Genomic DNA, 26,884 nt, shown 5'->3' on the forward strand with positions numbered 1-26,884 from the left:
TAACATTATCAACTATATTCTCTATTCTGTACTTTATATCTCCATGTCTATTTTGTAACTACCAATTTGTATTTCTTAATCCCTTCAGTTTTCACCCAGATCTACCCTGTCTCCCCTCTGGCAACCATGGATTTGTTCTCCACATGAGTCTGTTTCTGTTTTGTTTGTTGGTTTATTTTGTTCTTCAGATTCCATATGTAAGAGACCATATGGTATTTGTCTTCCTCGTCTGACTTATTTCACTTAGCACAATACACAAGGTCCATCCATGTTGTCGCAAATGGTAAGATTTCATTCTTTCTCATGGTCAAGTAATATTCCATTGTATATATGTATCACTTCTTCTTTATACAACTGTCTACTGATGGGCATTTGAGTTGCTTCCATATCTTGGCTATTGTAAATAGTGCTGCATGAAAATAGTTGTGCATATATATTTTTGAATCAGTGTTTTGGATTTCTTTGGTTAAATACCCCAAAATAGAATGGCGGGGACATAAGGTAGCTCTATTTTAATTTTTTTGGAAATTCCAGACCATTTTCCACAGTGGCTGCATCAATTTTGCAATCCCTCCACAGTGCACAAGGGATCCCTTTTGTCCACAAACTCACCAAAACTTGTTTTTGTTGATTCACTGATGATTGCTATTCTGAGAGGTTTGATATCTCATTTAGTTTTAATTTGCATTTCTCTGATGATTAGTGACCTTGAGCATCTTTTCTTATGTCTGTTAGCCATGTCCTCTTTGGAGAAATGTCTATTCAGATCTCTGCCCATTTTAAAAATTAGATTCTTTGTTTTGTGGTGTTGAGTTGTATGCGTTCTTTATGAACTTTGGATAATAACCCCTTATCAGATGTATCAGTGGCAAATATCTTCTCCCATTCAGGAGGCTCTTTTCATTTTGTTGGTGGTTTCCTTTGATATGCAAAACCTTTTAATTTGATGTAGTGCCATTTGTTTATTTTTTTCATTTGTTGTCCTTGCCCGAGGATGTATATCAGAAAAAATATTAATAAGAGCAAAGTCAGAGTTTACTGCCTATGTTTTTCTCTTAGGAATTTTATGGTTTTGAGTCTTATATTTAAGTCTGTAATCCATTTTGACTTTATTCTTGTATATCATATAGGAAGGTGATCCAGTTTCACTTTTTTTGTATGTATCTGTCCAATTCTCCCAGCACCATTTATCAAATAAACTGTCTTTACTCCATTGTGTATTCGTGCCTCCTTTGTCATAGATTAAATGACCATACAGTTGTTGGTTTATTTCCAGGTCCTCTATTGTGTTCTATTGATCTATGTGTCTGTTTTTATGCTAGGACCATACCGTTTTGATTACTATAGTCTTGCGGTCTACTTTGATATCAAGTAGCATGATACCTCTAACTTTATTCTTTCCCAAGATTGCTGTGGGTATTTGGAGATTTTTGTGGTTCTGTATACATTTTAGGATTATTTGTTCTAGTTCTGTGAAAAATGTCATTGGGGTTTTGATAGGGATTGCATTGAATCTATAGATTGCATGGGTACTATGGAAATTTTAATGATGTTATTCTTCCTATCCATGAGCACGGTATATTCTTCCATTTATTTGTATCTTCTTCATTTTTTTTCAATGTCGTATAATTTTTTGAGTAGAGGTACATTACCTCCTTATAAATATATTCCTAGATTTATTTATGCAATTGTAAATGGGATTGTTTTCTTACTCTTTTTGATAGGTTGCTATTGGTGTATATACAACTGATTTCTGAATATTAATTTTGTATCTTGCCACTTTACTGAATTTATTTATCATTTCTAATAGGTTTTTTGTGGAATCTTTAAGGTTCTCTCTATATAATATCATGTCATCTGCTAATAATGACAGTTTTACTTCTTTTCCAATTTGGATAATTTTATTTATTTTTTTCTTGAAAATTGCTGTGGCTAGGACTTCCCTTAATAGTCTTTTAATCACTCTTTATTTTTAAACTTTTCTTGGGCGAAATTAACACACACACACACATATTTCCAAAATGAGCCATATTGTTATGCTATTAAACATAAGAAACCTTTTGTAATATGCTTAACAGGAATTCTCATCCTGTCCAGTAACAGATTAAAATCCGCATAATTTCTTCATTATTAATAGTAAGTTACAAATCCCAGGTAGTACTGGGTGAAATATAGTGCTTGCTAAACAAAGGACATTTTGAATTATTTGTGAAGACTGTTGGTTTTCAAGTCTTTTATACATTTCTTTTAGTTGAATTATCTCTTTTTTCAACTCCTCAGCTTTCTTCTTAAATCCTTCCTCAAGTAGTTCTTTTTCCATCTGTAGAAAAGAGTGTTTCTTGTTGAAAATCCCCAGTTATAAAAACTTTATATTTAACAACTGCAAGTAACCATGTTCTATTTCTCTACTAACTTAGACATTCTTTGATGAGTTTGTCCAATATTTTCAACATTTGGACCTGATAGTGCGAGTATCCATGGTTAATACCTTTCTATGATTGCATAGCACCATCTCACTGAGGGTAGGGAGGAGTTGGAGCTGGGTCAGGCCTGACAACTATCCCAGGAAAGTGTCCCAGTACTAAGAATGCTCCTTGGGAAGGATGGAGGTTTAATTCGAATTATTTCTCAGTTCGTCTAAGGTAGGGTGAGCACACATGTAACAAATAATGGGAACTACTAATTCTGTGTAGAACATTGGCTACCAAACTCTATGCTGGGACAAAGGACGCACTGTACTCTCTGTGTATAGAATGAGTTAGGCAGATCTGGAAATAAATCCAGCAAATTTTAGAGCTTTTAGCATCCTATATTTCATATCCAGCACAATCTGATCCTATTCACTTGGGGGCACAATGATACCCTATAATCATCACAAACAGCACTCCAGGAGCCTGTGAGGCATGTTATTTGTACCCTGCAAACTCTAATACTACAGAAGGTGTGAGTCTTATAGATTTAGGGCTTAGAAATGATCCAGATTAATTTGACATTTCATTGAATCAATATGCCTTTGGATTTCCTTTAAGGTGTATGACATTAGTTAAAATTTTTGTACTTTTCTTCTTGAGGAACGAATACTGTCATTTATTCACTGACCAGGACCCTTGTAGACTTACCTCCCACTTGTGCTCCAGACATTTTTTCTGATCTCTCAGTCGGTTTTCTATTTCTCTCTCTAACTTCTTCTTCAGTTGGACTATGTTTTCCTCGAAAGTTTTCTCTTGAGACGCCATCTTTTCCTCCATTTCCTTCAGTTTCTGTCTTTGAAGCTCCAGTTCCTTCTCAGTGGCCTGATTCTTGGCACGCTCAGCTGTTCCCCAATGGTTTTACAGAGGAAAGAAAGTAAAAGTTATGCTGAGCTGTACGCCACACCAAAAAAACATGCTTCAGAATATGATGGAAATTGGCTGAATATGCCACCAGAATTCCCTCGGTTATTTCCAGTTTAGCAGAGTTGTTGGACAGAAGGAGCAGACATTCCTTGTTTCAAGAGGTTTTTACTCTCACAGCTGTTAAAGGGCACTGCAAGATATTCTCCCCTACTTTGTGAGCCAAGCCCTGTTCTGTACCTGCTAGATTCTTCTCTGCAGCAGTGAGGGCTCTGTCTGCCTGCAGGATGGATTCCTCTGTAGCAGCCAGTGACTGCAGGGAACTCTGGAGAACCTTATTTGCCTGAGGAAACAAGAAGGAGCAAAGACTTGTTAGGCAACCAAGATTAAGTCTATTGCTGTGGAAATTATTGTTCAATAAAACTACAATTCAGACCCAGTAAATTCTTCATTCTTTTTGGAAGATGCCATAATAAAAAACCACCCCCCTTAGTTAGACATGAAAACCCTCTCTAGCAACCTCTTTCCTAGCCCCTCCAGCTTCCTATACTACAGATGCCACCTACCTTCGACCCCGGGTTATTGAAAACTAGATTTATGTGCAGTACTATAAATACCAATCCTCCATTGTTTGCAATATCTGCACTTTCTTTTTCTTTCGACTGGATGCTCATCTACTCTTTTGTTACTCAGATATCATTTATTGATACTTTTACTTGAGCTTCTACCTCCTTTTCCAATGCTTTACTAAACTTCTTGCGGACATTTAAATGGCTGCCTGGTACACAGAGCTGCCTTACCATTTGCTGGCATTTTTTTCTTAGGCAACTTAATAGATTTTCAGTGCATCACATTTCTCAATTGTATAATATGGATGACAGTAGTAGCTAATCCGTATTATTCTAAGGATTAAAATAATAATACAAACACAGAACCTAAGATGATATCTAGAATAGGAAGTGAGTGCTCTATATATGTTAGCCACCGCCATCATCATCATCTTTGTCAATATCATGTATTTGTATGATAATCATTACCCCACCATATCTAATTGTCTATTTAAATGTCTCTTTTTGGTAAGATCAAAAGCTTTTTGAGATCATTGTTTCTTTAATTATATAGTCCCTATACGTAGCACAAAACTTGCTATATTGCATAGTGAAAGGCATACCCTATTCATCTAGATTTCTGATAATAAATCCTATATTTGGGAAGAAATATTTCTAGTTTACTTAAGAGTATCTAATTGTGGATATAAAAGTTAAAAATGTAGAGGTATTGTCATGCTCTGCTTTCTCTCCACAAATAGTGCTGTAGTCTCAGATTTTCAAAAGAATTAACAAAGACCCTCTGACCCTAATCTGATGTTCTTCCTTCCCCTTTGTATTTCTCACCTTAACTCCTTTCCTGGGCACCAGCTTATAGGATTGTTCAACTTTGTGCCTTTTTTCTAAGTAGAGTTTGTATCCTCCAGGCACAGAGTAAGTTCCTCTAGAAATATCATTCCTCAAGGGCTCAAGAAGCTGCGTAAGCTGAGCCTCGCAATATTTCCTAGATGCTTCTTCATTCTGCAGCAAGAAATCTTCTTTCTTTTCCTGTATGGTGCTCTGTCAGGAAATGTGGAGAAACCCAAAGGAAAGATTCTATTAGAAGGGAAGGTCCAACGGTAATCCTCTGAGGAGAAGCAGTCTGCCCTGCAGTCAAGATGGCGAAATATGTAAATGTTATGCTTACCTCCTCCTACATCACACTTACAACTAATTTACAGAGCCACCATCACTGAAAACCATCTGAAGAATAGCTGAACTAAATTCTTATAACTAAAGACATAAAGAAGACGCCATGATGGGACTGGTAGGAGAGGCAGAGATGGAGAACAGACAGGTCCCACACCTATAGTGTGGTGATTAACAAATGGGATAAATATCTTGGCTGCTGAGGTTCCGTTCTGATGAGAGAGGGGTTTGGACCTGGGCTCCCCAGCGCAAGGTACCAGTGCCTGAAAGAGGAGTTCCCACAACATCTCTCTGTGAAAACCAGGAGGTATTACAGATGAGTGAGAGGAGGGCTGCTGGAGTACCAGGTGTTCCTCTTGAGGGGTCCGCATAAGGACTCGATTGCTCACAAACTCACTTGCTCTAACCTTGCCAGGACAGCAGATTGAAAAACTGCAGGAATATATATACAGGGAGGAGCTGAATTGACTCGGTTCAGGGTTAGGACTGGAAGGGCAGAGGTCAGGGTGGCTCTCTCTGAAGATGGGAAGCAGGGGTAGGTGCCAATGGCTCTTTTGATGAGCCCTCCCCTGACGCTGCCAGCAGGCACAGGTGGACACCAACTCTGAGCTCTCCACTAACCTGGTTAGCATAGTTCATACTACCCTGATGATTCCCTGATGCATTGCCCCACCAGTGTGTACCTGGACCGATTGTTTCCAGCAGCTTTTCCACACAAGTGGCCTGTCTTGGCTGACACTATGCACTTTCCTAAACTCTCGGAAAGGTCCACAAACCCCACACAAGCAGCAGCTTGTATGGGTGCCCTGTACCTCTTGCTAAACAGCCCCGAGTTTGGCAAAAGCTGCTACTAGTCTCAACTTGCATTGTAACTCCCATCAGGTGGTCCCAAGCCTGGCATAAGCTGTGGCAAGTGATGGCTTGGAATGTAGCTTCAACAAAGTAGCCACAAGCCCAACACAAGTGGCAGCTGGCCTCAACTCACATTGTAGTGTCCACTGAAGGGTCCCAAGGTTCATAAGGTTTTAGTGGTAGCTGGCCTTGGTTCACAGCATAGACTCTTCCAAAACTTCTAAGTGCAGCACAAGTGGCAATAAACTGCAGATCATTTTGTAGCTCCCACTAGGTTGTCCCAAGCTGGGTACAAATGGAAGTTGACCTTGGCCTGCATCAGAGCCCCTCCTAAGAGGCTCCAGAACCAACAAACCTGGTGGCAGTCTTCAGGCCACACCAGGGCACAAAAAGATACACATGAAGTTTTGACTTAGCAGACATGAAAGTCCCACTGAGGAGACGCCAAGTCTGTGAAATCAGCTCCTGCACAACAGCTAGTCCCCCGTGGTCACAGCCAGCCTTCACAGCAATTCAGCCTGAGGGTCAATCCCACCCACCGATGTGCCAACAGCAATCAAGGCTCAACTACAACTGGAGGGTACACACAACCCTCACAGGGACATCCCTGAATCACTCAATGCTGGTGACTAGGTAGACTGCACCACTGGGTCCTACAGGACACCTACTACATAAAGCCACTCTGCCAAGACTGAGAGATGTACCAAACCTACCTCATATATAGAAGAAAGCAAACAAAACTCCAGAGAAAGAACTCAACGAAATGGAGAAAAGCAATCTACCAGATGCAGAGTTCAAAACACGGGTTATAAGGATGCTTAATGAAATTAAGGGAACAATAGATGAACTCAGTGAGAACCTACACAAAAAGAGGAAACATAAAAATCGAGATAGAAAATATAAAAAAGAACCAGAGGAAAATGAAGAATACAATAACTAAAATGAAGGATACATTAGAGGGAATTAACAGCAGATTAGATGAAGCAGAGGATCATATCAGTGATCTGGAAGACAAGGTAGCAGAAAACACCCAACTGGAACAGCAAAAAGAAAAAAGAACATTAAAAAAGAGGATGGTTTAAGAGATCTCTGGGAAAACATCAAGTATAACAACATTCACATCATAGGGTAACCTGAAGGAGGAGACAGAAAACAAGGGATTGAGAACTTATTTGAAGAAATAATGACTGAAAACTTCCCTAACCTGGCAAAGGAAATAGACATACAAGCCCAGGTAGTGCCGAGAGTCTCAAATAAGATGAATCCAAAGAGGCACAAGACACATCGTAATTAAAAGCCAAAGGTAAGCTCTTCCTCTGCATGGCCTATGGAGGTAGCACTCTCCTCCTACTTGGTATCATGGCTGTCCTCAGAACACTCATGAAGACCAAGATCGTCAAAAAGAGGACCAAGAAGTTCATCCCGCACCAGTCAGACTGATATCTCAAAATTAAGCGTAACTGGCGGAAACCCAGACGCACTGACAATATGGTGCATAGAAGATTCTAGGGCCAGAACTTGATGCCCAACATTGGTTATGAAAGTAACAAGAAAAGAAAGCACTAGTCAGTGGCTTTCAGAAGTTTCTGCTCCTAAATGTCAAGGAGCTTGAAGTGTAACAAATCTTACTGTGCTGAGATTGCTCACAGTGTCTCCTCAAAGAACCGCAAAGCCTTTTTGGATAGAGAAGCCCAGCGGGCCATCAGAGTCACCAATCCCAATGCCAGGCTGGCACAGTGGAGAATATGAATAGACAGCTTGTGTGTAAATTGTTTTATAATAAAACCATTAAATTCTGCCATCTGTCAATAATAATAATAATAATAATAATAATAAATAAATAAATAAATAAATAAATAAAAGCCGAAAGTAAGAGGCAAAGAAACAGTGTTAAAATAGCTGAAGAAAAGCAGTTAGTTACCTACAAGAATGCTCCCCTAAAACTGTCAACTGATTTCTCAACAGAAACTTTGTAGGCCAGAAATGGTCAGCGTGAAATAGTCAAACTGATGAAAAGCAAAGACCTACAACAAATATTAATCTACCCAGCAAGTCTTTCACTTAAAGTCAAAGGAGAAATAAAGAGATTCCCAGACAAGAAAAAGCTAAAGTTTATCACCACCAAACCAGTATTACAAGCAATGTTAAAGGGATTCTTGAAATACAAAAGAAAAGATCAAAAATATAAGGGAGAATATGTAGGAAAGAAATAATTTTCACTGACAAAGCAAACAGTAAAAGCAGTGGAATAACCAAGTGTAAAGCTAGTACAATGGTTAAAAGTCAAAGAAGGAAGATCACGTGTAATTATAACAATATATTAAGGAATGCACATGAACACATATACACAAAAGAAGTAAAAAACTGACAAAAACACAAACTTGGAGGGGATGAGTAAAAATTGTAGTGATTTTGGAATGTGTTCAAGTTTAAGTGACTATTAAATTAAAATAAACTGCTATTAAGATAGTTTGGTACATATAAACCACATGGTAACCACAAACCAAAAATTTATGAGATGTACAAGAAACCAAGAGAAAAGAATCCAAACACAACACTGTAGAAAGTTATCAACATACAAGAGAAGAGAGCAAGAGAATAAGAATGGAACAGAGAAGAACTACAAAAACAATCAGAAAACAATTAATAAAATGGCAATATCTAAATGCTCATCAATAATTACTTTAAATGTAGATAGGCTAAATGATCCAATGAAAAGGCATAAGGTCCTTAAATGGATAAGACCCCTACAAATGTTGCTTACAAGAGATTCACTTCAGATTGAAAGACACACACAGACTGAAAGTAAACAGATGGAAAGAGACATTTCATGCAAATGGAGATAAAAAAAGGCTGGGGTAGCAATACTTATTTCAGACAAAATGGGCTTTAAAACAAGGCCTATAACGAGAGATAAAAGAGGATTTTATAATCATAAAGGAATCAATCCAACAAGAGAATTAACTTTCGTAAACAGTTACACAACCAATACAGGGACACCGAAATACTAATGAACATAATGGGTGAGATCGACAGTAATATTGTCATAGTAAGGGACTTTAACACCCCATTACATCAATGGATAAAGCATGCAGACTGAAAATGAAGAAGCAAACAGAGGCTTTAATTAATACTTTAGAGCAGGTGAACTTAATTGATATTTTTAGAACATTTCTCCTAAAAGCAGTAAATGTATATTCTTTTCAAGTGCACGTGGAACATTTTCCACGATAGACCACATTGTAGGCCACCAAACAAGTCTCAATGAATTTAAGAAGATTGAATTCATACCAAGCATCTTGTCTGATCACGATAGTGTGAATCTAGAAACGAATTACAAGAAGAAAACTGAAAAAAACACAATCATGATGAGACTAAATTACATACTACTAAAAAAATGAATGAGTTAGCAATGAGATCAAGAAGAAATCAAAAGATATTTCGAGATAAATGAAAATAAAAACACAGTGACCCAAAGTCTTTGGGATACAGCCAATGGAATTCTAAGAGGGAAGTTTATATCAATACTGTCCTACCTCAAGAAACAGAAAAATCTCAAATAAGCTATCTAACTGTACACCAAAAGGAATTATAAATATCTAAAAAAACACAAAGTGAATAGAAGGAAGGAAAGAATAAAGATCAGGATGGAAATAGAAAAAATAGAGGCTAAAAACACTCTAGAAAACATCAATGAAACCAAGAGTTGGTTCTTTGAAAAGATACATAGACTTGGTAAACTTTTAGCCAGACTCAACAAGAAAACTAAGAGAGAGCACCCAAATAAATAAAATCAGAAATGAAAAAGGGAAGTGACACCTGATGCCACAGGAATACAAAGAGTATAAGGAAAAACTATGAACCGTTATATGCCAACAAATTGGACAACCTAGAAGAAATTCCTAGAAACATATAATGTTCCAAAGCTGAATCAGGAAGAAATAATAAAATCTGAACAGATTGATAACTGCTAATGAAATTGAATCAGTAATCAAAAAGTTCCCAAAAAACAAAAGCCCTGTAGCAGAGGGCTTCACAGGCGAATTTTACCAAACATTAAAAGAAGTAATACCTAGCCTTCTCAAATTATTCCAAAAACCTGAAGAGGAGCAAAGAGCCCCAAAGTCACTTTAAAAGGCCCATATTACATAGATACCAAAACCAGACAAAAACACTACAAAAATAGGAAAGTATGGGCTGATATCTCGGGTGAACATAGATGGAAAAATTCTCAAAAAATATTAGGAAACCAAATTCAGCAATGCATTGAAAAGATCATAGACCATGATCAAGTGGGATTTATTCCTGGGATGCAGTTTGGTTAAATATCTGCAAATCAATTAATGTGACAAACCACAAACAAAATGAAGAATAAAAATCATATGAGTAAATGAAGAAAAAGCATTTGACAAAATCCAACATCAGTTTGATAAAAACTCTCCGCAAAGTGGGGATAGAGGGTACATACCTCAACATAATAAAGGGCATATATGAAATAACCACATCTAACATCACACTCTGGTAAAAACTTGAAAGCTTTTTCTTTAAGATCAGGAGCAAGACAAGAATGTCCACTTTGACCACTTTTATTCAATATAGCATTAGAAGTCCTAGCCACTGAAAAAGAAAAAGAAACAAAACATATCCAAGTTGGAAAGGAAGAAGTAAAACTGTCATTAATTGCAAATGACATAATATTATATAGAGAGAACCCTAAAGATTCCACAAAAAAACCTATTACAACTGATAAATGAATTTGGTAAAGTAGCAAGGTACAAAATTAATATTCAGAAATTGGTTACATATTTATAAAGCAATAGTGACCTATCAGAAAGAGTAATTAAGAAAACAATCCCATTTACAATCACATTGTAAAAAACCTAGGGATAAATTTAATTAAGGAGTTAAAAGACCTGTACTTGGAACATTATAAGTCATTGAAGAAAGAAATTGATGAAGATAGAAATATACCTTGCTCATGAATAGGAAGAATTAACATCATTAAAATGTCCATATTACCCAAAGCAATCTGTAGATTCAATGCAATCCCTATCAAAATACCAATGGCATTTTTAACAGAAGTAAAAAAAATAACACTAAAATTTACATGGAACTACAGAAGACCGCAAATATCCACAGCAATCTTGAGATAAAAGAACAACGTTAGAAGTCTCATGTTACCTGATTTGAAACTATATTTTAAAGCTTAGTAATTAAAACAGCATGGTACTGATATAAAAACAGACACAAAGTCAATGGAACAGAATAGAGAGCCCAGAAATAAACCCACACCTATATGGTCAATTAATTATGACAAAGGAGGCAAGAAAATTCAATGGTAGAAAGACAGTCTCTTCAATAAATGATTTTGGGAAAACTGGACAGATACATGCAAAAAATGAAGCTAGTCATTCTCTTATACCATGTACAAGAATAAACTTAAAATGGATTAAAGACAAATGGAAGACCCAAAACCATAAAACTCCTAGAAAAAAATATAGGCAATAACATTTTTGATATCGCTGTTAGTAATACTCTTTTGGATACGTCTCCTTGGACAAGGCAAACAAAAGAAAAAATAAGGAAATGGGACTACATCACACTAAAATGTTTTTGCACAGTGAAGAAAACCTTCAACAAAATGAAAAGGAAACCAACTAAACGGGAGAAGGTATTCGTCAATGATACATCTGATACAGTGTTAATATCCAAAATATATAAGGAACTCTACAACTTAACACACACACACACACACACACACACACACACACACACACACACACACCCCAGAGAGAGAGAGAGAGAGAGAGAGAGAATCCAATTTAAAAATGGGCAGAGGACCTCAATAGACATTTTTCCCAAGAGGACAGAGGGCCAACAGACATACAAAAAGATGCTCAACCTCACTAATCATCAGAGAAATGAAAATAAAAACCACGGTAAGATAGCACCTCAAATCTGTCAGAACAACTATCATCAATAAACCAACAGACAACAAGTGTTGTCGAGAATATGGAGAAAGGGGAACCCTCATGGAATGTTGTTGGGATTTTAAATTGGTGCTGCCACTATGGAAAACAATATGGAGGTTCCTCAAAAAATTAAAAATAGAACTACTAAAAATAGATCTACCGAAAAATAGAAGTACCCAGCAACTCCACTGTTGGGTAATTACTTAAAGAAATCCAAAACACTAATTCGAAAAGACATATTCATTCCTATAATTTTACAGCATTATTTACAATAGCCTAGATATGGAAGCAATCTAAGTGTCCATCAATAGACAATTGGTAAAGAAGTGGTACATATATACAAAATGAAATTTTGCCGTTTCTGACAACATGGGTGGACTTAGAGGGTATTATGCTAAATAAAATAAGTCAGAGAAAGACAAATACCATATGATTTCACTTATATGTGGAATTTAAAAAAACAAGATAAATGTAAAAACAAAAGGGAAAGAAACTCATAAATATAGAGAACAAATTGATGTTTGCCAGACAGGAGGGGTTTGGTGAGATGGGACAAAAAGGTGAAGGGATAAAGTAGTATAAATTGTCAGTTGTAAAAACAGTCATGGAGATATAAAGTACAGTATAGGGAATATAGTCAATAATATTATAACTTTGTGCGATGTTAGATTGGTACTAGACTTATCAGGGTGATCACTTTGTAAGTTATATAAATGTCTGATTACTCTGTTGTACACCTGAGACTAATCTAATATTGTATGTCAACTGTAACTGAAAAAATTGAAAAAAAAAATAAAAGAAGCAGTCTAATGGCATCAGGATGAATGGGGAATCGGAATGGTAAGGCGTCATGAGGACAGTCCCTTATTTGCTTCTGCTCAGGATCAACATCTGCGAAATGATGGGGCTGGGAGACATGAACTCCATGGTGCCTCTTTTTTTTTTTTTTCAATTGAAATACAATTGGCACATAACATTATAGTTTCAAGCGTCCAACATGATGAATCAATATTTGTATACACTGTGAAATGATCACCACAATAAGTTGAGTCAACATGTCTTATGTAGTTACAACTACTTTTTTCTTTTGATGAGAAGTTGTAAGATTTACTCTTAGCAACTTTCAAATATGCAATCCAGTCTTATGCATGGTTCCTTTATCAGTAATAAGATTAACGGTGATCCATCCATCGACAATGAGCAATGGAAAGTTCAATATGACTGGAAGTAGACTTTCCTCTGAAAACTTGGGGTGTTATGAAGCTAAACGTGAATATATAGCAAATCAATTGCCCACTCATGAATTAAGCTGGTCTCTGGATAGTTTTAAACCTGTCATGAATTCTTTCAATGAGGGTTTGATTGTGCAAAAATACAGGAATAAAATTTATTTGTTGTGCTTCTCCATTTTGATGCAGTTGGTTTTCTTCTACATGAACTGACAGATTTTTGTAACCTGTAGGATAGTCCAAGATAGACTTAAAGACAAACTTTCAGTGAAGGAGCCTAGCTAAGTAGAATTATGATGTCTTCTAAGAGTTCTCTTCTCTGGTGTCCACTCTCTAATTAACCCTTGAGCTTATGAATCTGATGAATATTAATCCTATGATTAGATTATATTCTGCAGCACAGGTTGATTTTAAGATGGAAATTACCCGGGTGGGCATTACCTAACTACTTGAGCCCTTTAAAAGCAGTTTTCTCCAGTTGGTGGCAGAGAAGGTAGTCAGAGAGATTAGAAGCAATACAAGGATATGATGTACCATCGCTAGCTTAAAGATGGAGAGGAGTTTCCCAGAACCTCCATTTGATAATATAAGCCCCTTTGAACCTTGTTTTCAGTTGTGGTACACTGAGCAAGGTACTCATATCTTATGCTGGAATCTGACCTGAAGAAATCTGATCTAATAAATGTGTGTTTGTTTTAAGCGGCTAATCACTTGGTCATTTGTTTTGCACTAATTGAAAATAAAGAACCAAGCTTTTAGAAAAAGGAACAATTATAGCCTATAGAGCCTTGTCACCCACAAGAATCTAAATTCCTACAACGAGAAACACATGAACTATGGGATTAAAAGGAGGTAGTCTTGGCATCAGTCTAAAAGGACAGGAATCAGGAAGGATATATGCTAAGACATATTACTACAAGCTTCTTCTGGAACTCCTGGTTTTCATCCTTGAAGGAGTTCTCCATGAAGATTTGAATGGCTTCTCTCTCACAGGCTGCGTGCAGGTCCAGCAGCTGCTGGAGCGTGTCTGTGGGGAACCTCACTCGCTGGGCCATCTGCTCACGGTAGTGGTCGGCTGCCTTCTGCACAGCCGCTGAGTTCTCACGCTGGGCCAGAGTTGTCACTGCGTTCTCCAAACAAGGTACTGCTCCACTATTGATGGCATCCACATAGGTCACCACCAGAGACTCCAGCCCTGGATGACACATGGTATTTAGGGAATGGACAGGAAGTTCTCATTCATTGTTTTAGAGATTTAGAGATTAGCACTCTAAAAATCACAACAATTTTACTGAAGTGAAATTTTACTTTTTCTCTTTCTTCTTTTCCTCCTAATCTTTTTTTGGGGCCTCAATGGTCTCCTTCTCCTTGTTCTTCTATGAATCCACCTCCTTATAATAACCTCCCCATGTCTCCTATTCACTGTCTCTTTTATGGTTCATGAATTCATCCATTACAATATTAAATTAATAACCTCAACCAATATGTGATAGATTTCCTAGAACACTTTTCCCATTGAAATAAAATATAAAAGTTTGTTTTACACATAATTAAAGTACTTAATTTGTTGGCACTGTTCCAAATGAAAACACAGGGGCTCTTGTTAAAAAAAAAATCAAGAATCTTGGTACCGTGACATAAATATTAAACCAAGCCTGGGTCCATCTCAGCACAGGGCCCTTTGAGTCCACCCACGTCGCATATCCATGAATCTAGCCTTGTACATAGAATTCTATATAAATTTGTTTCTCAAACTCTGACTGAGCTATCAGACACTCTTTATTTTCTATCTGGTGTAAATTCACAAAATATCTTGTGTATCCTCACCAAGAAATACTTATCCCACTGAACGTCTCATCCATATGAAGATTTGTATCCTTAACAGCAGCTCATGCTTATGTTGTAAATGTATTAGTTTTATGACATATAGTAAGCTTCAATAATCCCTCATATAGGGAAACTTTAATGAGAAAACATGCGTGTCTATGTGTGGTATGAACATCTGTTTTTCCACATCACATAAAGAAGAGAACAAAATTACTGACAAACCCAGAGAGCAGTCACAACTTCATCACACACACTGGACCACAGAGAGACATGCTGTAACAAAGGAGACTTACGATATCCATCGACAATGAGCCCTTGTCTTAGGGTCTTAGCTTTGGCATTTTTGAAGACATATGAACAGAAATTTTTGGATTGCTCCTGGAAAGTCGTTTCCAGTTGGTTCTCTGATGCTTCATGAAGACGGTGTAATAGTTTTTTGTCATTTGTAGGCCGGTCAAAGACAAAGCACTTCCGTTTGGGGAAGAATTTCCTGATACACTCTCTGGTCCTGTTGCTGTTTTGGATTTGGGAACCCTCGCCTGCAGAAGTGAAAAAGAGCAATCACCGATTGACTATCTTCAAGCAAGTTGGTTGAAGACCTTCACTTCCAGAGATGTTTGTGTAACTGTAACTCTGCTGGCTGTAAATCTTTTATTTAATTATGCAAATCTAATCTACTCAAGACTTGGAACCTCTCCCCCACCTTTTCTTTCCTTGGGATAGAGCCAAGAACGAAGAAAGTACTTCTGGGGAAGAAGGAAGGCACGCATTCCAAGTGATGAAATGTCTGATTGTTCCTTAGTCTTTGTATGGTATGCACTGGGTCGACTATTTATTAGATATTTTTTGAAAGATAGATTAATCAAAACAATTTTCAGGAATACAATACAATAATACAGTCCCTCTGTCAGAAATGAAATGTGGGCTCTAAAGTAAAGTAAGGGTAGGAATAAAAATATGTATAATATTTCAGAGAAAAACCCCATGTGTAAGACCAATGATATTCAGGACAGTAAAAAAAGCTTTATAACACCAGAACCCGCTGTAAAAATAAAAAACTTGTAAATATGTTCAGAGATTCCTTTAGCAGACACCACCAAATAGTAAGGTCACATAAATGTAAATTGCAGACCTCACCGGTTTTCTGTAGCAGGTTATATTGGACTTTACAATGTCACGCAATGGCATTCTGGCATGTATCAGCTGTTCAATAAATATTTTTTTAAAAAATGAATAAATGACTACATAAACAAAATGAATATTGCTTCTAGGTGCCACTTTTATCCTCTCTGCTACATGCCAACCTAGAAATGAATTTATTACATTAACACGACAACATGTTATATAAGACTACAGTTTGAAGAGAGTGTTGTTAATGAGAAACAGAAATGAAGGATTTCATAGTGTCACTGGAGAGATATGCCAATGATTTTTTTTCCCGGAATCATATAGTATATAAATATCCTTTATGTGAAGGATGTAGCTCTATGCAGTTTAGTCAAATAGACTGCATGAAATATATTTTTAAAAAATTTGGTCTTTTGATATTTTTGTGATTCCCTAAATAGAAATTGAGGAACTCTGAAGTTAATAAGTAACAGAAGTATTTGTGCCTGAGGAAGTTTTAGCATTAGCTGTAATCCTCAAATTTTTTTTATGGGGTCAATTTTTCCAAAATCATTTGGCCGAATATTGGATTCTAAATTCCTTCAGTGAGGTTCAACTGTAGTCACTGGAGTTATTCCAGTAATAATGACTAAAACCATAACCACCTGTCACACACCAATCACCACTAGCATGGGCTTCAATCCAATTTCAGATAAAGATCAATGTCAAGTGCTGAGTGACAGGGCTCAGTTGGTCAATCTCACCTACTGAAACTTCCACCACCCAGGCCGTGCTCTGATACCTGGGATCAGCTTCAAGGCATTCTCCAGGTACTCATCTTCAGTGATGGGCCGTCCGTCTAACACCAGGGCCAGCATGAAATCCCGTACAACCCAAACGAAGTCTGGAAAGAAACTGACAAACTCAGCTGAGTCATTTACACCCCCAGAGCTGGGAGATGATTTTGTCCTGATTAGGTTGCTTAGTTCAGTCACGTAGCTGGGATCTTAGCTAAGGAATGAGAATAAACACCAACATTTCCAGATATTACCCAGAAACAAGATTTATAAATATTCCTGTTAGCCCTGTGTCCCATTCTCTTCAACCTTGAGGACTGAGTCATGGAAAAGAAGAAACGGTCTCAGTTACATTCCCGTAACTCAATGACCCAGGGCGGTTTAGTTTCTGGAAGGATACTGCAGCTGCTCCAGGGCCTGGTGGTTGATGGTGCTCATGCTGTTGTAGACAAAGCTGCTGCTCAGAAGCACGGCCAGCACGAAGATCCACGAGTCATTGTTAGAATCACCCTAAAAAAGAAATGCTTTACAGCAGGCATCTACGTTAAGCATTATTTAGGCATCTACTCTTCTCTCTCATCCAGTTGTTCATTCACTATGTCAGCTGTACTATAATTGAATGGTAAGGCGAATAACATAAATTGTGAAGACAACATTAAATTCAAACCTCACTTTTAGTACTGACGTTGACCCCACTAAGGACCTGAGTTTCTTTAGCTATTAACAGAAGTGAATGACACTGTAAATATATGTCAAATATTTAATACAGTGCCTAGAACATGGTAGTATGTTATCATATGGGGGCAATGATTTTTTTGCAAATTTTCCTCATCATGGTCTTATTGGGGACAGAAATGCTATTCAGTTAAATTCATCAACTACTCATTGTGCAGCTATGAAATGCCAGACTGCATTTGCTTGTGTGGATATAAAGTTCCATATGATAATGCTTGTTCTCGAGAGATGAATTTCCTGAGGGGCACATATACATGGCAACGTGCAAATGCATCCAAGATTATAAACTCTGCCAGGAGTGGAACTACATATTATAATGTAAAAGACATGGGAGGAGATGTACTCTGTGAATTCAGAGCAAGAAGTGATTATGTCTGAATGAGATACAATTCCATAAGGTTGAAAATAGCTGGGTTTTAATAGACTGACATAATGTGAAATTGTGGACAGAAAGGGACCAGGCAGGTGGAAGAACCAACAGACCAAGCAGAATTGCCAGAGCGTGCTGTCATACAAAGGTATTATCATATGCACTATATGTACATATATCACTGGGGTATCCGCAGCACTTAACAAAAAGCCCTAGAATTTAGCTGCCCAATAAACATTTATTAGGTTGCATCTTTTCCCCAGTCTTAAAAATAAGATCTATCCCTAATACCTTTGTATGACAAGTGTTCAAAATAAGAAGTATCCCTATATGTACTATACAGGTTATTTTATTTGACTGAAGTAGTGGTAATATGTGTGGTGGGAGTAGATGATAAGGCTGAAAATAAGATTCAGGTCAAGTCATGTGACTTTGTAACATTATTTGATACTATTCAAATACACTCTAAGTTGTAAGGGCATCAAATACTTCTGATGCTATCAGTTTACTTTTGGTATGTTTTAGTTCCTTGAACAATGCAGTTAGATAAAAAGAAGAAGGTTTCTACAAATTAAAATTTATTAGGAAGCAGTAAACCATCTTGGGTTTACATCAAGGTGACTATTGAGTACATTAAACCAAAAATTTTAAAATTCAGATTATCTAAATTCATGTCCCTACTCTTTTTGCAATAATGGAAGTCTAAGACCCATTGTTGCTACTTTCACTTTACACTCAGACTAATATAAATAAGGAGAAAAGATTGCAGCTCACATTAAAATGGAGAAAATACCTAAAATTACCCCATTTACAATACTTTTGGTGCGCCTAGCTCATGTTGTATAGAAGTCGGTCAGGAATTCATCTTCAAAGCACAGAAATGGACTAAACCTTAATGAATGTTCTTGGAGTAACTAAAGTTTTTGTGGAGACTATTTAAGTAGATTATTTCACTGAAATCCTATTGTCATGGGTCTTACTTCCAATCTTATCAATTTCACACACCTTAACTAGTAAAGTTTACTGATCCCATGGTTATAGCTTCCCTAGGATGTTTTCCCTAGGGAAACCTGAATGATTAAATTAGGTTCTCAGTTTTTGTATCCATACTGATAACACTGCATATTTCTTATCTCCCCAGCTATGCTCTGGGTCTTTACCTTATTCATTGGGATATCTGTAGCACTTAACAAAAAGCCTTAGAATTTAGCTGCCCAATAAATACTTATTAACTTGCATGTTCCACCCCAGTGTTAAAAATAAGATCTATTTCCAATAACAAAAATATTGAGTTTACCAAGAAAGTAATTCACAGGAACATAATTTAACCTCATTAGTAACAACTAGTTGAATTTGTAGTTTACAGAAAACTATCATAAAAGTTGAACTGAGGTTGTAAATTAAAATGTAAATGGAGCATCAAGAGCAAAGAAGATTCTCTGCCTTACCTTTTCTACATCGTCCAGACCCTCGGTGTCCAGAAGGACCAGGGTATGATTCTGTTTGGAAGGGTGGGGTACACACCACATCCAGATGCCCTTGGTTTCAGACCTCACTGTGTGGCCCAGAGGGAAACCTGCAAAGGAAGAGGAGAAAGCAATATGCCGTAACAACAGATAGTGCAGACTGCAGGTGGGTTACATTGGGTAAACTTGTTGGAATGTGAGTGCCTGGCTGGGAGGAAGGTTGCTTCCATTTCGAGAAGCATAGTCAATCCAACCTTTCCACACATTATGGACTTTCTAAAGAAACACTTTGTGTCCCCTATTCGCCTCATGCCATCAATGACCCAAGCTATGTTACATTACAGAGTTAATATAAACTCTATTAATAGTGTGTTTTTATTCGACACTGAAGAGCTCTCTTTTCCTCCAGGTTCTGAAGGATTTCAACCAGAGAGAGGCAATAGCAGGACAATGAAAATCAGGCATGTGTTCCTGAAGCTTCCCCTCTGGTGAGCCACACTGTCCTGGTACCTCTGTTCCTCCACTTCGGGTCACAGCTCCTGTCATGTAGCTCCCTCCAACATCTCTGGTCTTTGCCACATGATGGTATCCACTCTTTTCTAGCTTCTTCAGGCTATAGGAGTTACAATGGCTACCTAGCCATGCTATTGCTACCCTTTAGGTGCTTGCCCATCTCTCACTATTTTCCTTTGCCCTGCATATGCCCTTGTAAACAATCTCTCCAGGAAACACTCTTGAATGGGTCACATGTGTCCTGCCAGGACCTGGACTTGCCCATCGGCTTTTCGTTGGATTCCCCCCTCCTTTATTTCCCCGTATTTTCCTCATTTCTTTTCTCTTCTTCAAGCAAATAATGAGTTCCTCATTCTTTGCCTCAAGTGGGGATTAATGGAAGAGAAAGCAGAAAAGACCTGCGAGACTTACTTGCCCCTCTTTCCAGAAGCTTAAATTAAACACACAGGGGGAGTGGATATGAGGTATATGCCTAAGAACATGAGGGTGACATATCTCGTCCAACGGTCCAAGATTTTGATTATCTGCCATACGCCAATACTTCTTTTAATGGAGAATAGAAATGGACACAATGAAATATGTAGGGGAGGTTGGTCAGCATGGCTCAGGCCACTCAATTTCCACATACAGTGTGATCTCCACAGAGAGGGTATAAAGCATGAGATGGTCTGCATTCTTCTCATTGTGACAGCATTTGATGGCATGCTGATGAATACAGAGGAATCTGGACTTCCAGTTCCCCAGTGAGAAAAGATAGGTATAACTGGAGGCCGTTACACTAGGTTATGAGAGGTAACAAACACACAAAGCAGGTCGTCAACAAGGACGAAGACTAGTGACCTGGTCATGCTCTTAGATCCTGACAAAGTGCAAATCTCTTTTTGTTCTTTCTGTGATATGAGTGGGGTGATGAAATCACAATTCAAGGGTTTTTAAACATTTTGATGTTAGGGACTTCCTCAGCAATGCAAATGCCTCATTATTACCAGTTGTTCTCTGAATAGATTGAAAATGACAACGTTGAAACTCCTTGACTGATTTCTCTCTCTTAGGGTTCTCAAATCTTTAATCCCTCACAAAAAGGCCCATTAATGAATTTAGGCTAAGCAAGAAAAAGTGCCCTCCCCTGATTGATGGTCAAGAAATTCTCTGCAAGAAAGACCAAGACAAAATGTTTTGTTAGAAGCCAATGGGAGATTGGGAAGCAAAAAGGAAAAAGGGAGATAAAAGCGAAAAGGACAGAGGGAAAAGAGAGAGACAGAAAGAAAGAGACACAGGGAGAAAGAGATAAAGAGAGGTATTTCTAGGGATCTTTAGAGTACGGTGAACTGAGGTTTAACCTCTAATGGTGTTTTGCTGCTGAGCCAGTAGGAAGACATTTAAAAAAAATGGTGTGTGGTCTTCATAGGCAGAAATGCCTAACAGGACATAATTAGGTTGTTGTAAAAATCGTAAAAATCAGTAGGAACCTGATAGAAAACAAACAAAAACTTCTTGAAATAAGAAATGAGATAGCACATAAATATGTGAAAATGTGTTCAAACTTATTTGTAATGAGGCAAATAACATGCAACTCTACAGTTTCCAGATAAGCAAAAGTTAAAAAGTCTAGTACTAAATTTTTATTAGGGTGTGGAGAATTCTTATTTACTGTCACTAAGCACATAAATTGCACATAAAGTTTGATATTACCTACAAAGGCTAAAGACCTATATACCCTGTGACGCAGCAATTCCATTTCTGGGTATGTCACACAAGGGAAGTTTGTGTAGTCGTACATATCCACCAGGATGTAAATACAAGAATAATTATGACAACACCATTCATAAAAGATAAAAACTAGAAACAATACCAATGTTCATCAACAACACGTGGATAAATAAATTGTGGTATCTTCTGACTACAGCACATGACAAAGTAGCAAAAACAAATTATCAACAAAAATGAAAACTAGATGTTTCATGCACTCTTCTTTGTGCTATGTTCACGTATAGTTAACAGAGATGGGGGGGCAAATTTTTCAAAGTTTTGCTATGAAATGAATAAAAAAAAAATTAGATGGTAGCCCTACTGAGATATAGGACATGTGGGAATCTGCTGTCTGTTCTTCCTTCTATTTCTTTTTGAAAACAGGATATATTGACAAATATTTGGGTGCCACTTGAAATGACCTTGTAGTTTAGGGCAAAAGTCATGTAGGTAAAGGAAGGGAATAATTTCTGGAGCTGTGCTCCTGAGCAGATGAGTAATGGGATAGGACTTTGTATGAGGAGAGGGAACTCTTTGTTACTGGACGTATGAAGGAGATGTTGTGGACAGATGGTGCTGAAGTTTTCAACTGGGCAAAAAGAATGAAAAGTTTTCTTCAGTGGGAGGAGTTAGGCTCATCCTTAAGAGGACCCTGAAGGAGGTGAAGTTAGCCTGTGTTATCACTGCTTCCAAGCAAACGGCCCCTGCCCCAGGACAACACTCACCACGGTTCCGTCCTGCCAGGCGGTTCATTAAGTAGGATTTTCCTGTTCGACACAGTCCTGCGATGGCCACCACCACTACAGGCTGAGAGATCTTGTTAAGAATCTGCAGTGCTTTTCTATTTACTGTCAGATGAGTTTTCTGGTTTTCCACCAGACAGATGGGGTTCTTCATCACAGATCCACAGGCCATGTTATCTGTAATCTAGAGGAACACCTCAGTAATATACAGCTCTCGAAGTCATATCTAATGGTCACACACTCACGTGCAAGTCAGTTTTCTGTGTATAGAACTTATAAATAGGTTTCCTACGTTTTATGTGGTTCTAAAAGATAAGTATTTAGCCAGGTGTGTCAAGGACTCATACAGATACCTTATGTACATGATCATGTTCATCCTAAATGAACCTAAAATAACCCTGCCATATGATGCATAAAATGAATAGGATATGGAAAACGAAGAACTGATGATGGAGTCTAGAGAACACCCACATATTCGGGGGAAGTTCAGGCAGAGTGGGACATGCGGGAGATGAGGAGTGACCAGAGAAGATATCTGGAGTTCCAGCATGATTTGGTCTTTCATTAATTGCACAAGTATTCACTGCGTACCTACCATGTTATAACGACGAGTGGGGGAAAAAAGGAGTACACACAGACAAGTTTTAAAGGTTTTAGTATATATAAGTTTACTATTGATCAAAATCATTTGGCTAAATATACAAAAAAAGTTCATAGAGAGCATCCAAATGCAGTAATAAATTCTATAGGATAGCAACTATTACACTATTACAGTAGATGCCAAAAGCTCATCAAACTGTGGGGAAACAACACTGGAGAGGTCGGGAACTGATCAGATCTCACCCGTCCCACGGCTGGAGATGAGGGCGTCCCCTGATGCTGCAAGCTCCAAGTTGCATACAAACTTCTAATAAAGGCAGTTAAGACTAAACTTTACATACTAATAACAATGTTATGCCAAAGAAGCTCACCAAACCATGGGGAAACAACACTGGAGAGGTCGAGAAAAACCAGACTTCACCAGGTCCGTGGCTGGAAGTCAGGGTATCTCTTGATACTGCAAGCTACATACAAGTTCCCAGTGCCAATGTCAGCATGATGATGAATGACGAATGCACTGCCAACAGAGGTCTGTCTTGTACATCTCTTCAGATGTAGTTTTGAGCCAAGTTTCTTGTTCCTGTATTCCCCCAGGGAATGGTCAGTTCTGGGAGGGTTTGGCAGTTACTGTGATAAAAATATTGTTTATCCGGCTGAAGGGTCAGTTCATTCGGACAAACAATACCTACTGTTCTCTCCTGGGACCATTGGCCCAAGGCCTCCCAAAGCCTGGCAACATGCCTGTCACATCTCTCTGATATACCTTAGCTATTTCTACACCTCATCGGCTGATGCGGGTGAAACAGACGGAAAGCATCATCCCATCTCTCCTTCCAGCGACGAAAGGAGGGAATTTTCTTAACCCTGAGCTAACCATCACCTCACAAGAGGGAAAAACAATAGCACCTCATGTGAGGGAACAAAAAGCTAACAGACAAACCTAACCATCACCTAATGAGGGAACTACCATTACCTCATGAGGGAGAAACAGACAACATGAAACAATGAAGCCATATCAGCCCTGGAGGCTATATCAGCCAATGAAGCCGAATTTTCCTAACATCTTCCCCACACATGTGCTGGGCGCTGTTCTAGGTCCTCAGTATCAAGTGGTGAACAAAATGAATAGAAATTCCTGCCTTGTGGACCTCTATTCTAATGGGAACAGACAGATAATAAAGAAAATAAGCTAAACATATATATAATACCCATATTACACATGTAGCTTTATATATAATTATAATTATAATAAAGCTATATATATAATATGATGATAGTAAGTACTCGGAAGAAAATAAGCAGGGATTGGATAGGGAGCATGAGGGCTGAATTTATATAGAGGGTAGTCAGGGAAGGCCTCTCTGAGAAAGAGAAATGAATGTGATCTGTGACCTTGAAGAAGAAGGTTTGAAGAACTGTGGGAGCAGGAGCAGACTGGAGGAGGAGAGACTTTGAGAGGAAGAAGAAGAGATAAAGAACGCCATTTGCTCTCAAAACACAACAGGACAGTCCTTTATAACCTAGATAAAGTTATGGCTGCAGGAATTCACTTATTTCACTGGAATAAAAGGAATTTTCTTATTTGTAGGCTGACAGGGAAGAGGGGAATTAGTCAGTGTTTTAGGATCTGCCCAGATCCGCTTGAGTCCCACAGCACGGCGGGGCTCTACTTTAATGTTTTCATCACACTGATTGGGTGTTTCATAAAATCGAGACACAGAACCGTTGAAGAGCTTTGACTGTCCCTTTATGTTCTCAAAGACAATGCTAAGCAACATTCATGTGTTCCCATACTAGCCTAGCTGTGTGACCAGTGGAAAGATGATTAAATTCTCTGTGCCTCAGTTTTGTGTGCTGTAAAATGGCAATAGTACAGTACCAATCTATTGGTCATTAGAAGGATTAAATATCTCATAATATTTATAGTGCTCTTAAAATCACGCTGGTACATACTGAGTCTTATGTAAGTATTGATTAAACTTGAGTGTCTAAGAAGATACGAAGGGTGATTCTAAATGAAGGTGGACTGGCTTTGCAGTGAAGTAGTGTGACACTTCCCTCCCCAGTCCTAAACAAGTGTCAGGACACATCCCATGAGAAGGATGTGCAGGCAGGACAGCGCCAGCAGTGACAGCGGAGAGAGGCAGGACACAGACAGAGGACGAGTCTCCTTGGAGGAAGCCAGAGCAGTCCTGGGATGGCAGAGCACAGACTTTGGAGCGAGGCTGCCAGGGTTCAAACCCCAGGGTTCAGCTCACTTACTGTCAGTGAGATCTTGAAAAGGAACTTACCTCTCTGAGTCTATTTTCTTATCAGTGTAATAGGGAAACAAGAACTCCTGCCTGATCCATTACTGTACAGGCGGGTAACACACAGGCTTTCGGTAATTAGAAAAATTTTCCAGCATTAATGTACTGTTTCAACAATGAGCAAGTTAGGTAATGTGTTGAAAGGCATCAACATTCAGTGAGCTGCAAATTGTCAAGAAATAAGAAGGCATGTAAAATCTTTTTCTCAGAAAATAACATGAATTTGTTTAACAGACTTCCTCCATACCATTTCTCTTCTTTTCTACAGGTGATTGGGAGCAGAGTTGGGGAGTAAAATACGAACCTTTGACTACTATGTTATCAGCAGGAGGAGTGTAGAGTTTATTTCTTAGATTTAACATTTAAAAAGCTTTGGGTAAGAATAGGTGAGTTTACTTTTTTTTTTTTTTTAATGCACATATACCTTGATACCCCACCCGAGAAGCTATTAATTCCAAATAATAGATGTAATTATTCTATATAACAGCTTTGTAGTATCTTGGAATGTTAAATGTTAATACAAGAATAATCCGGTGTCAATCTTTCAGGATATAAACTATCTGGAAATAAGGGCCATCTTTTCTTACTGTTTTTTCAAGCTTCGGGAGGTGAGTGGTGGGAGAGGGGAAGCCTGGCAAGGAAATTTCTGAGGCTGGGAGGGAGATGGACGGAGCCCATCCTGCGAGGGCTCAGGATATGTCCCCAGAAAGGACTTCAGCCCCTTTCTGCAGATAAGGTAGTATGCTTTCCTCTTTCTCCCATGCAGGGCTCTCTGTGCAGTCCTGAGTGGGTGCCCACAGAGGAGCAGCCCTGCTCAGCGCTGGTGCTGTCTCCTGCATGGCAGCCACTTCTGATCCAAAGAGAGACAGTGAGCTGGCTTGAGCAAACCGCCCCGCAGGGCCACCCACCATTGGGCCCAGGCCTTCTGTCTTCCTGCGGACGGTATGGAGCCTGCACTTGGGCATTTGCTGTTGTGAGTTAATGGATATGGCATGCAAGACCAAGTTTAGGGCTGAACTTACGTGGTGTGGGAGCTGCAGCCTGGGTACAAGTTCTCAGCTGTCCTTGGTCGTTCCTCAGCTCCTCCTGCGTCTGGCTTCTCCGGGTACAGACTGTTCTCTCTGGAAGCTAAAAATTGAGTCAGATATTAGAGCAAAGCAATTTTGGCTGAGGATGTGCAAAACCAAATCAAATGACACACCCTTTCCTGTGAAGTCAACTTTCAGTTTTCATGCCCCCCCCAGCCCCATCCCCAAGGAATGAACGGGACTGCAGTGGGAGGAGAGTCATGGTTCCCCCACACCCGGCTTCAGAATCCCAGGCTGGACCCTCCTCTTCAGTTGTTGCTTAGGTTCCCCAACCCCCAATGAAGACATAGCCTCAGCCTGAATGTGTGAGCCAGAAACAGTTTTACAGTACTAACAAAAATAGATTTCTAAAATATAACTTAAAAATACAAGACTGTTACATAGAATAAAATATCAGTAAATAAAACTGCCTTGTTTTCCTTTGATTGGTGACCTGATACTAGCAATCATATTTTCATC

General features: G+C 38.5%; 1 protein-coding gene across 3 annotated transcripts; it reads right to left on the reverse strand.

The window, feature by feature from the left end:
* Positions 1-1,932: 1,932 nt before the first annotated feature.
* On the reverse strand, positions 1,933-26,485 carry LOC117027257 (guanylate-binding protein 4). Of its 3 annotated transcripts, XM_033114818.1 has the most exons (12): positions 26,360-26,465; positions 23,216-23,335; positions 22,411-22,612; positions 19,406-19,533; positions 17,253-17,362; positions 16,858-17,054; positions 15,242-15,487; positions 14,036-14,316; positions 4,727-4,939; positions 3,573-3,675; positions 3,120-3,313; positions 1,933-2,320 (listed from the first exon to the last, which is right to left on the reverse strand). In XM_033114818.1, the coding sequence occupies exons 3-12, from the start codon at positions 22,598-22,600 to the stop codon at positions 2,105-2,107; spliced, it is 1,878 nt and encodes a 625-aa protein (XP_032970709.1). In that variant the 5' UTR covers positions 22,601-22,612; positions 23,216-23,335; positions 26,360-26,465; the 3' UTR covers positions 1,933-2,104. The 3 variants fall into 3 exon arrangements, with proteins under 3 accessions (XP_032970709.1, XP_032970708.1, XP_032970710.1); XM_033114817.1 differs by lacking the exon at positions 23,216-23,335 and having other exon boundaries at positions 26,360-26,485; XM_033114819.1 differs by lacking the exons at positions 22,411-22,612; positions 23,216-23,335.
* Between the last annotated feature and the right edge of the window lie 399 nt (positions 26,486-26,884).

Source organism: Rhinolophus ferrumequinum, chromosome 9, assembly GCF_004115265.2.
Source record: "Rhinolophus ferrumequinum isolate MPI-CBG mRhiFer1 chromosome 9, mRhiFer1_v1.p, whole genome shotgun sequence".
Taxonomy (NCBI): Eukaryota; Metazoa; Chordata; class Mammalia; order Chiroptera; family Rhinolophidae; genus Rhinolophus; species Rhinolophus ferrumequinum.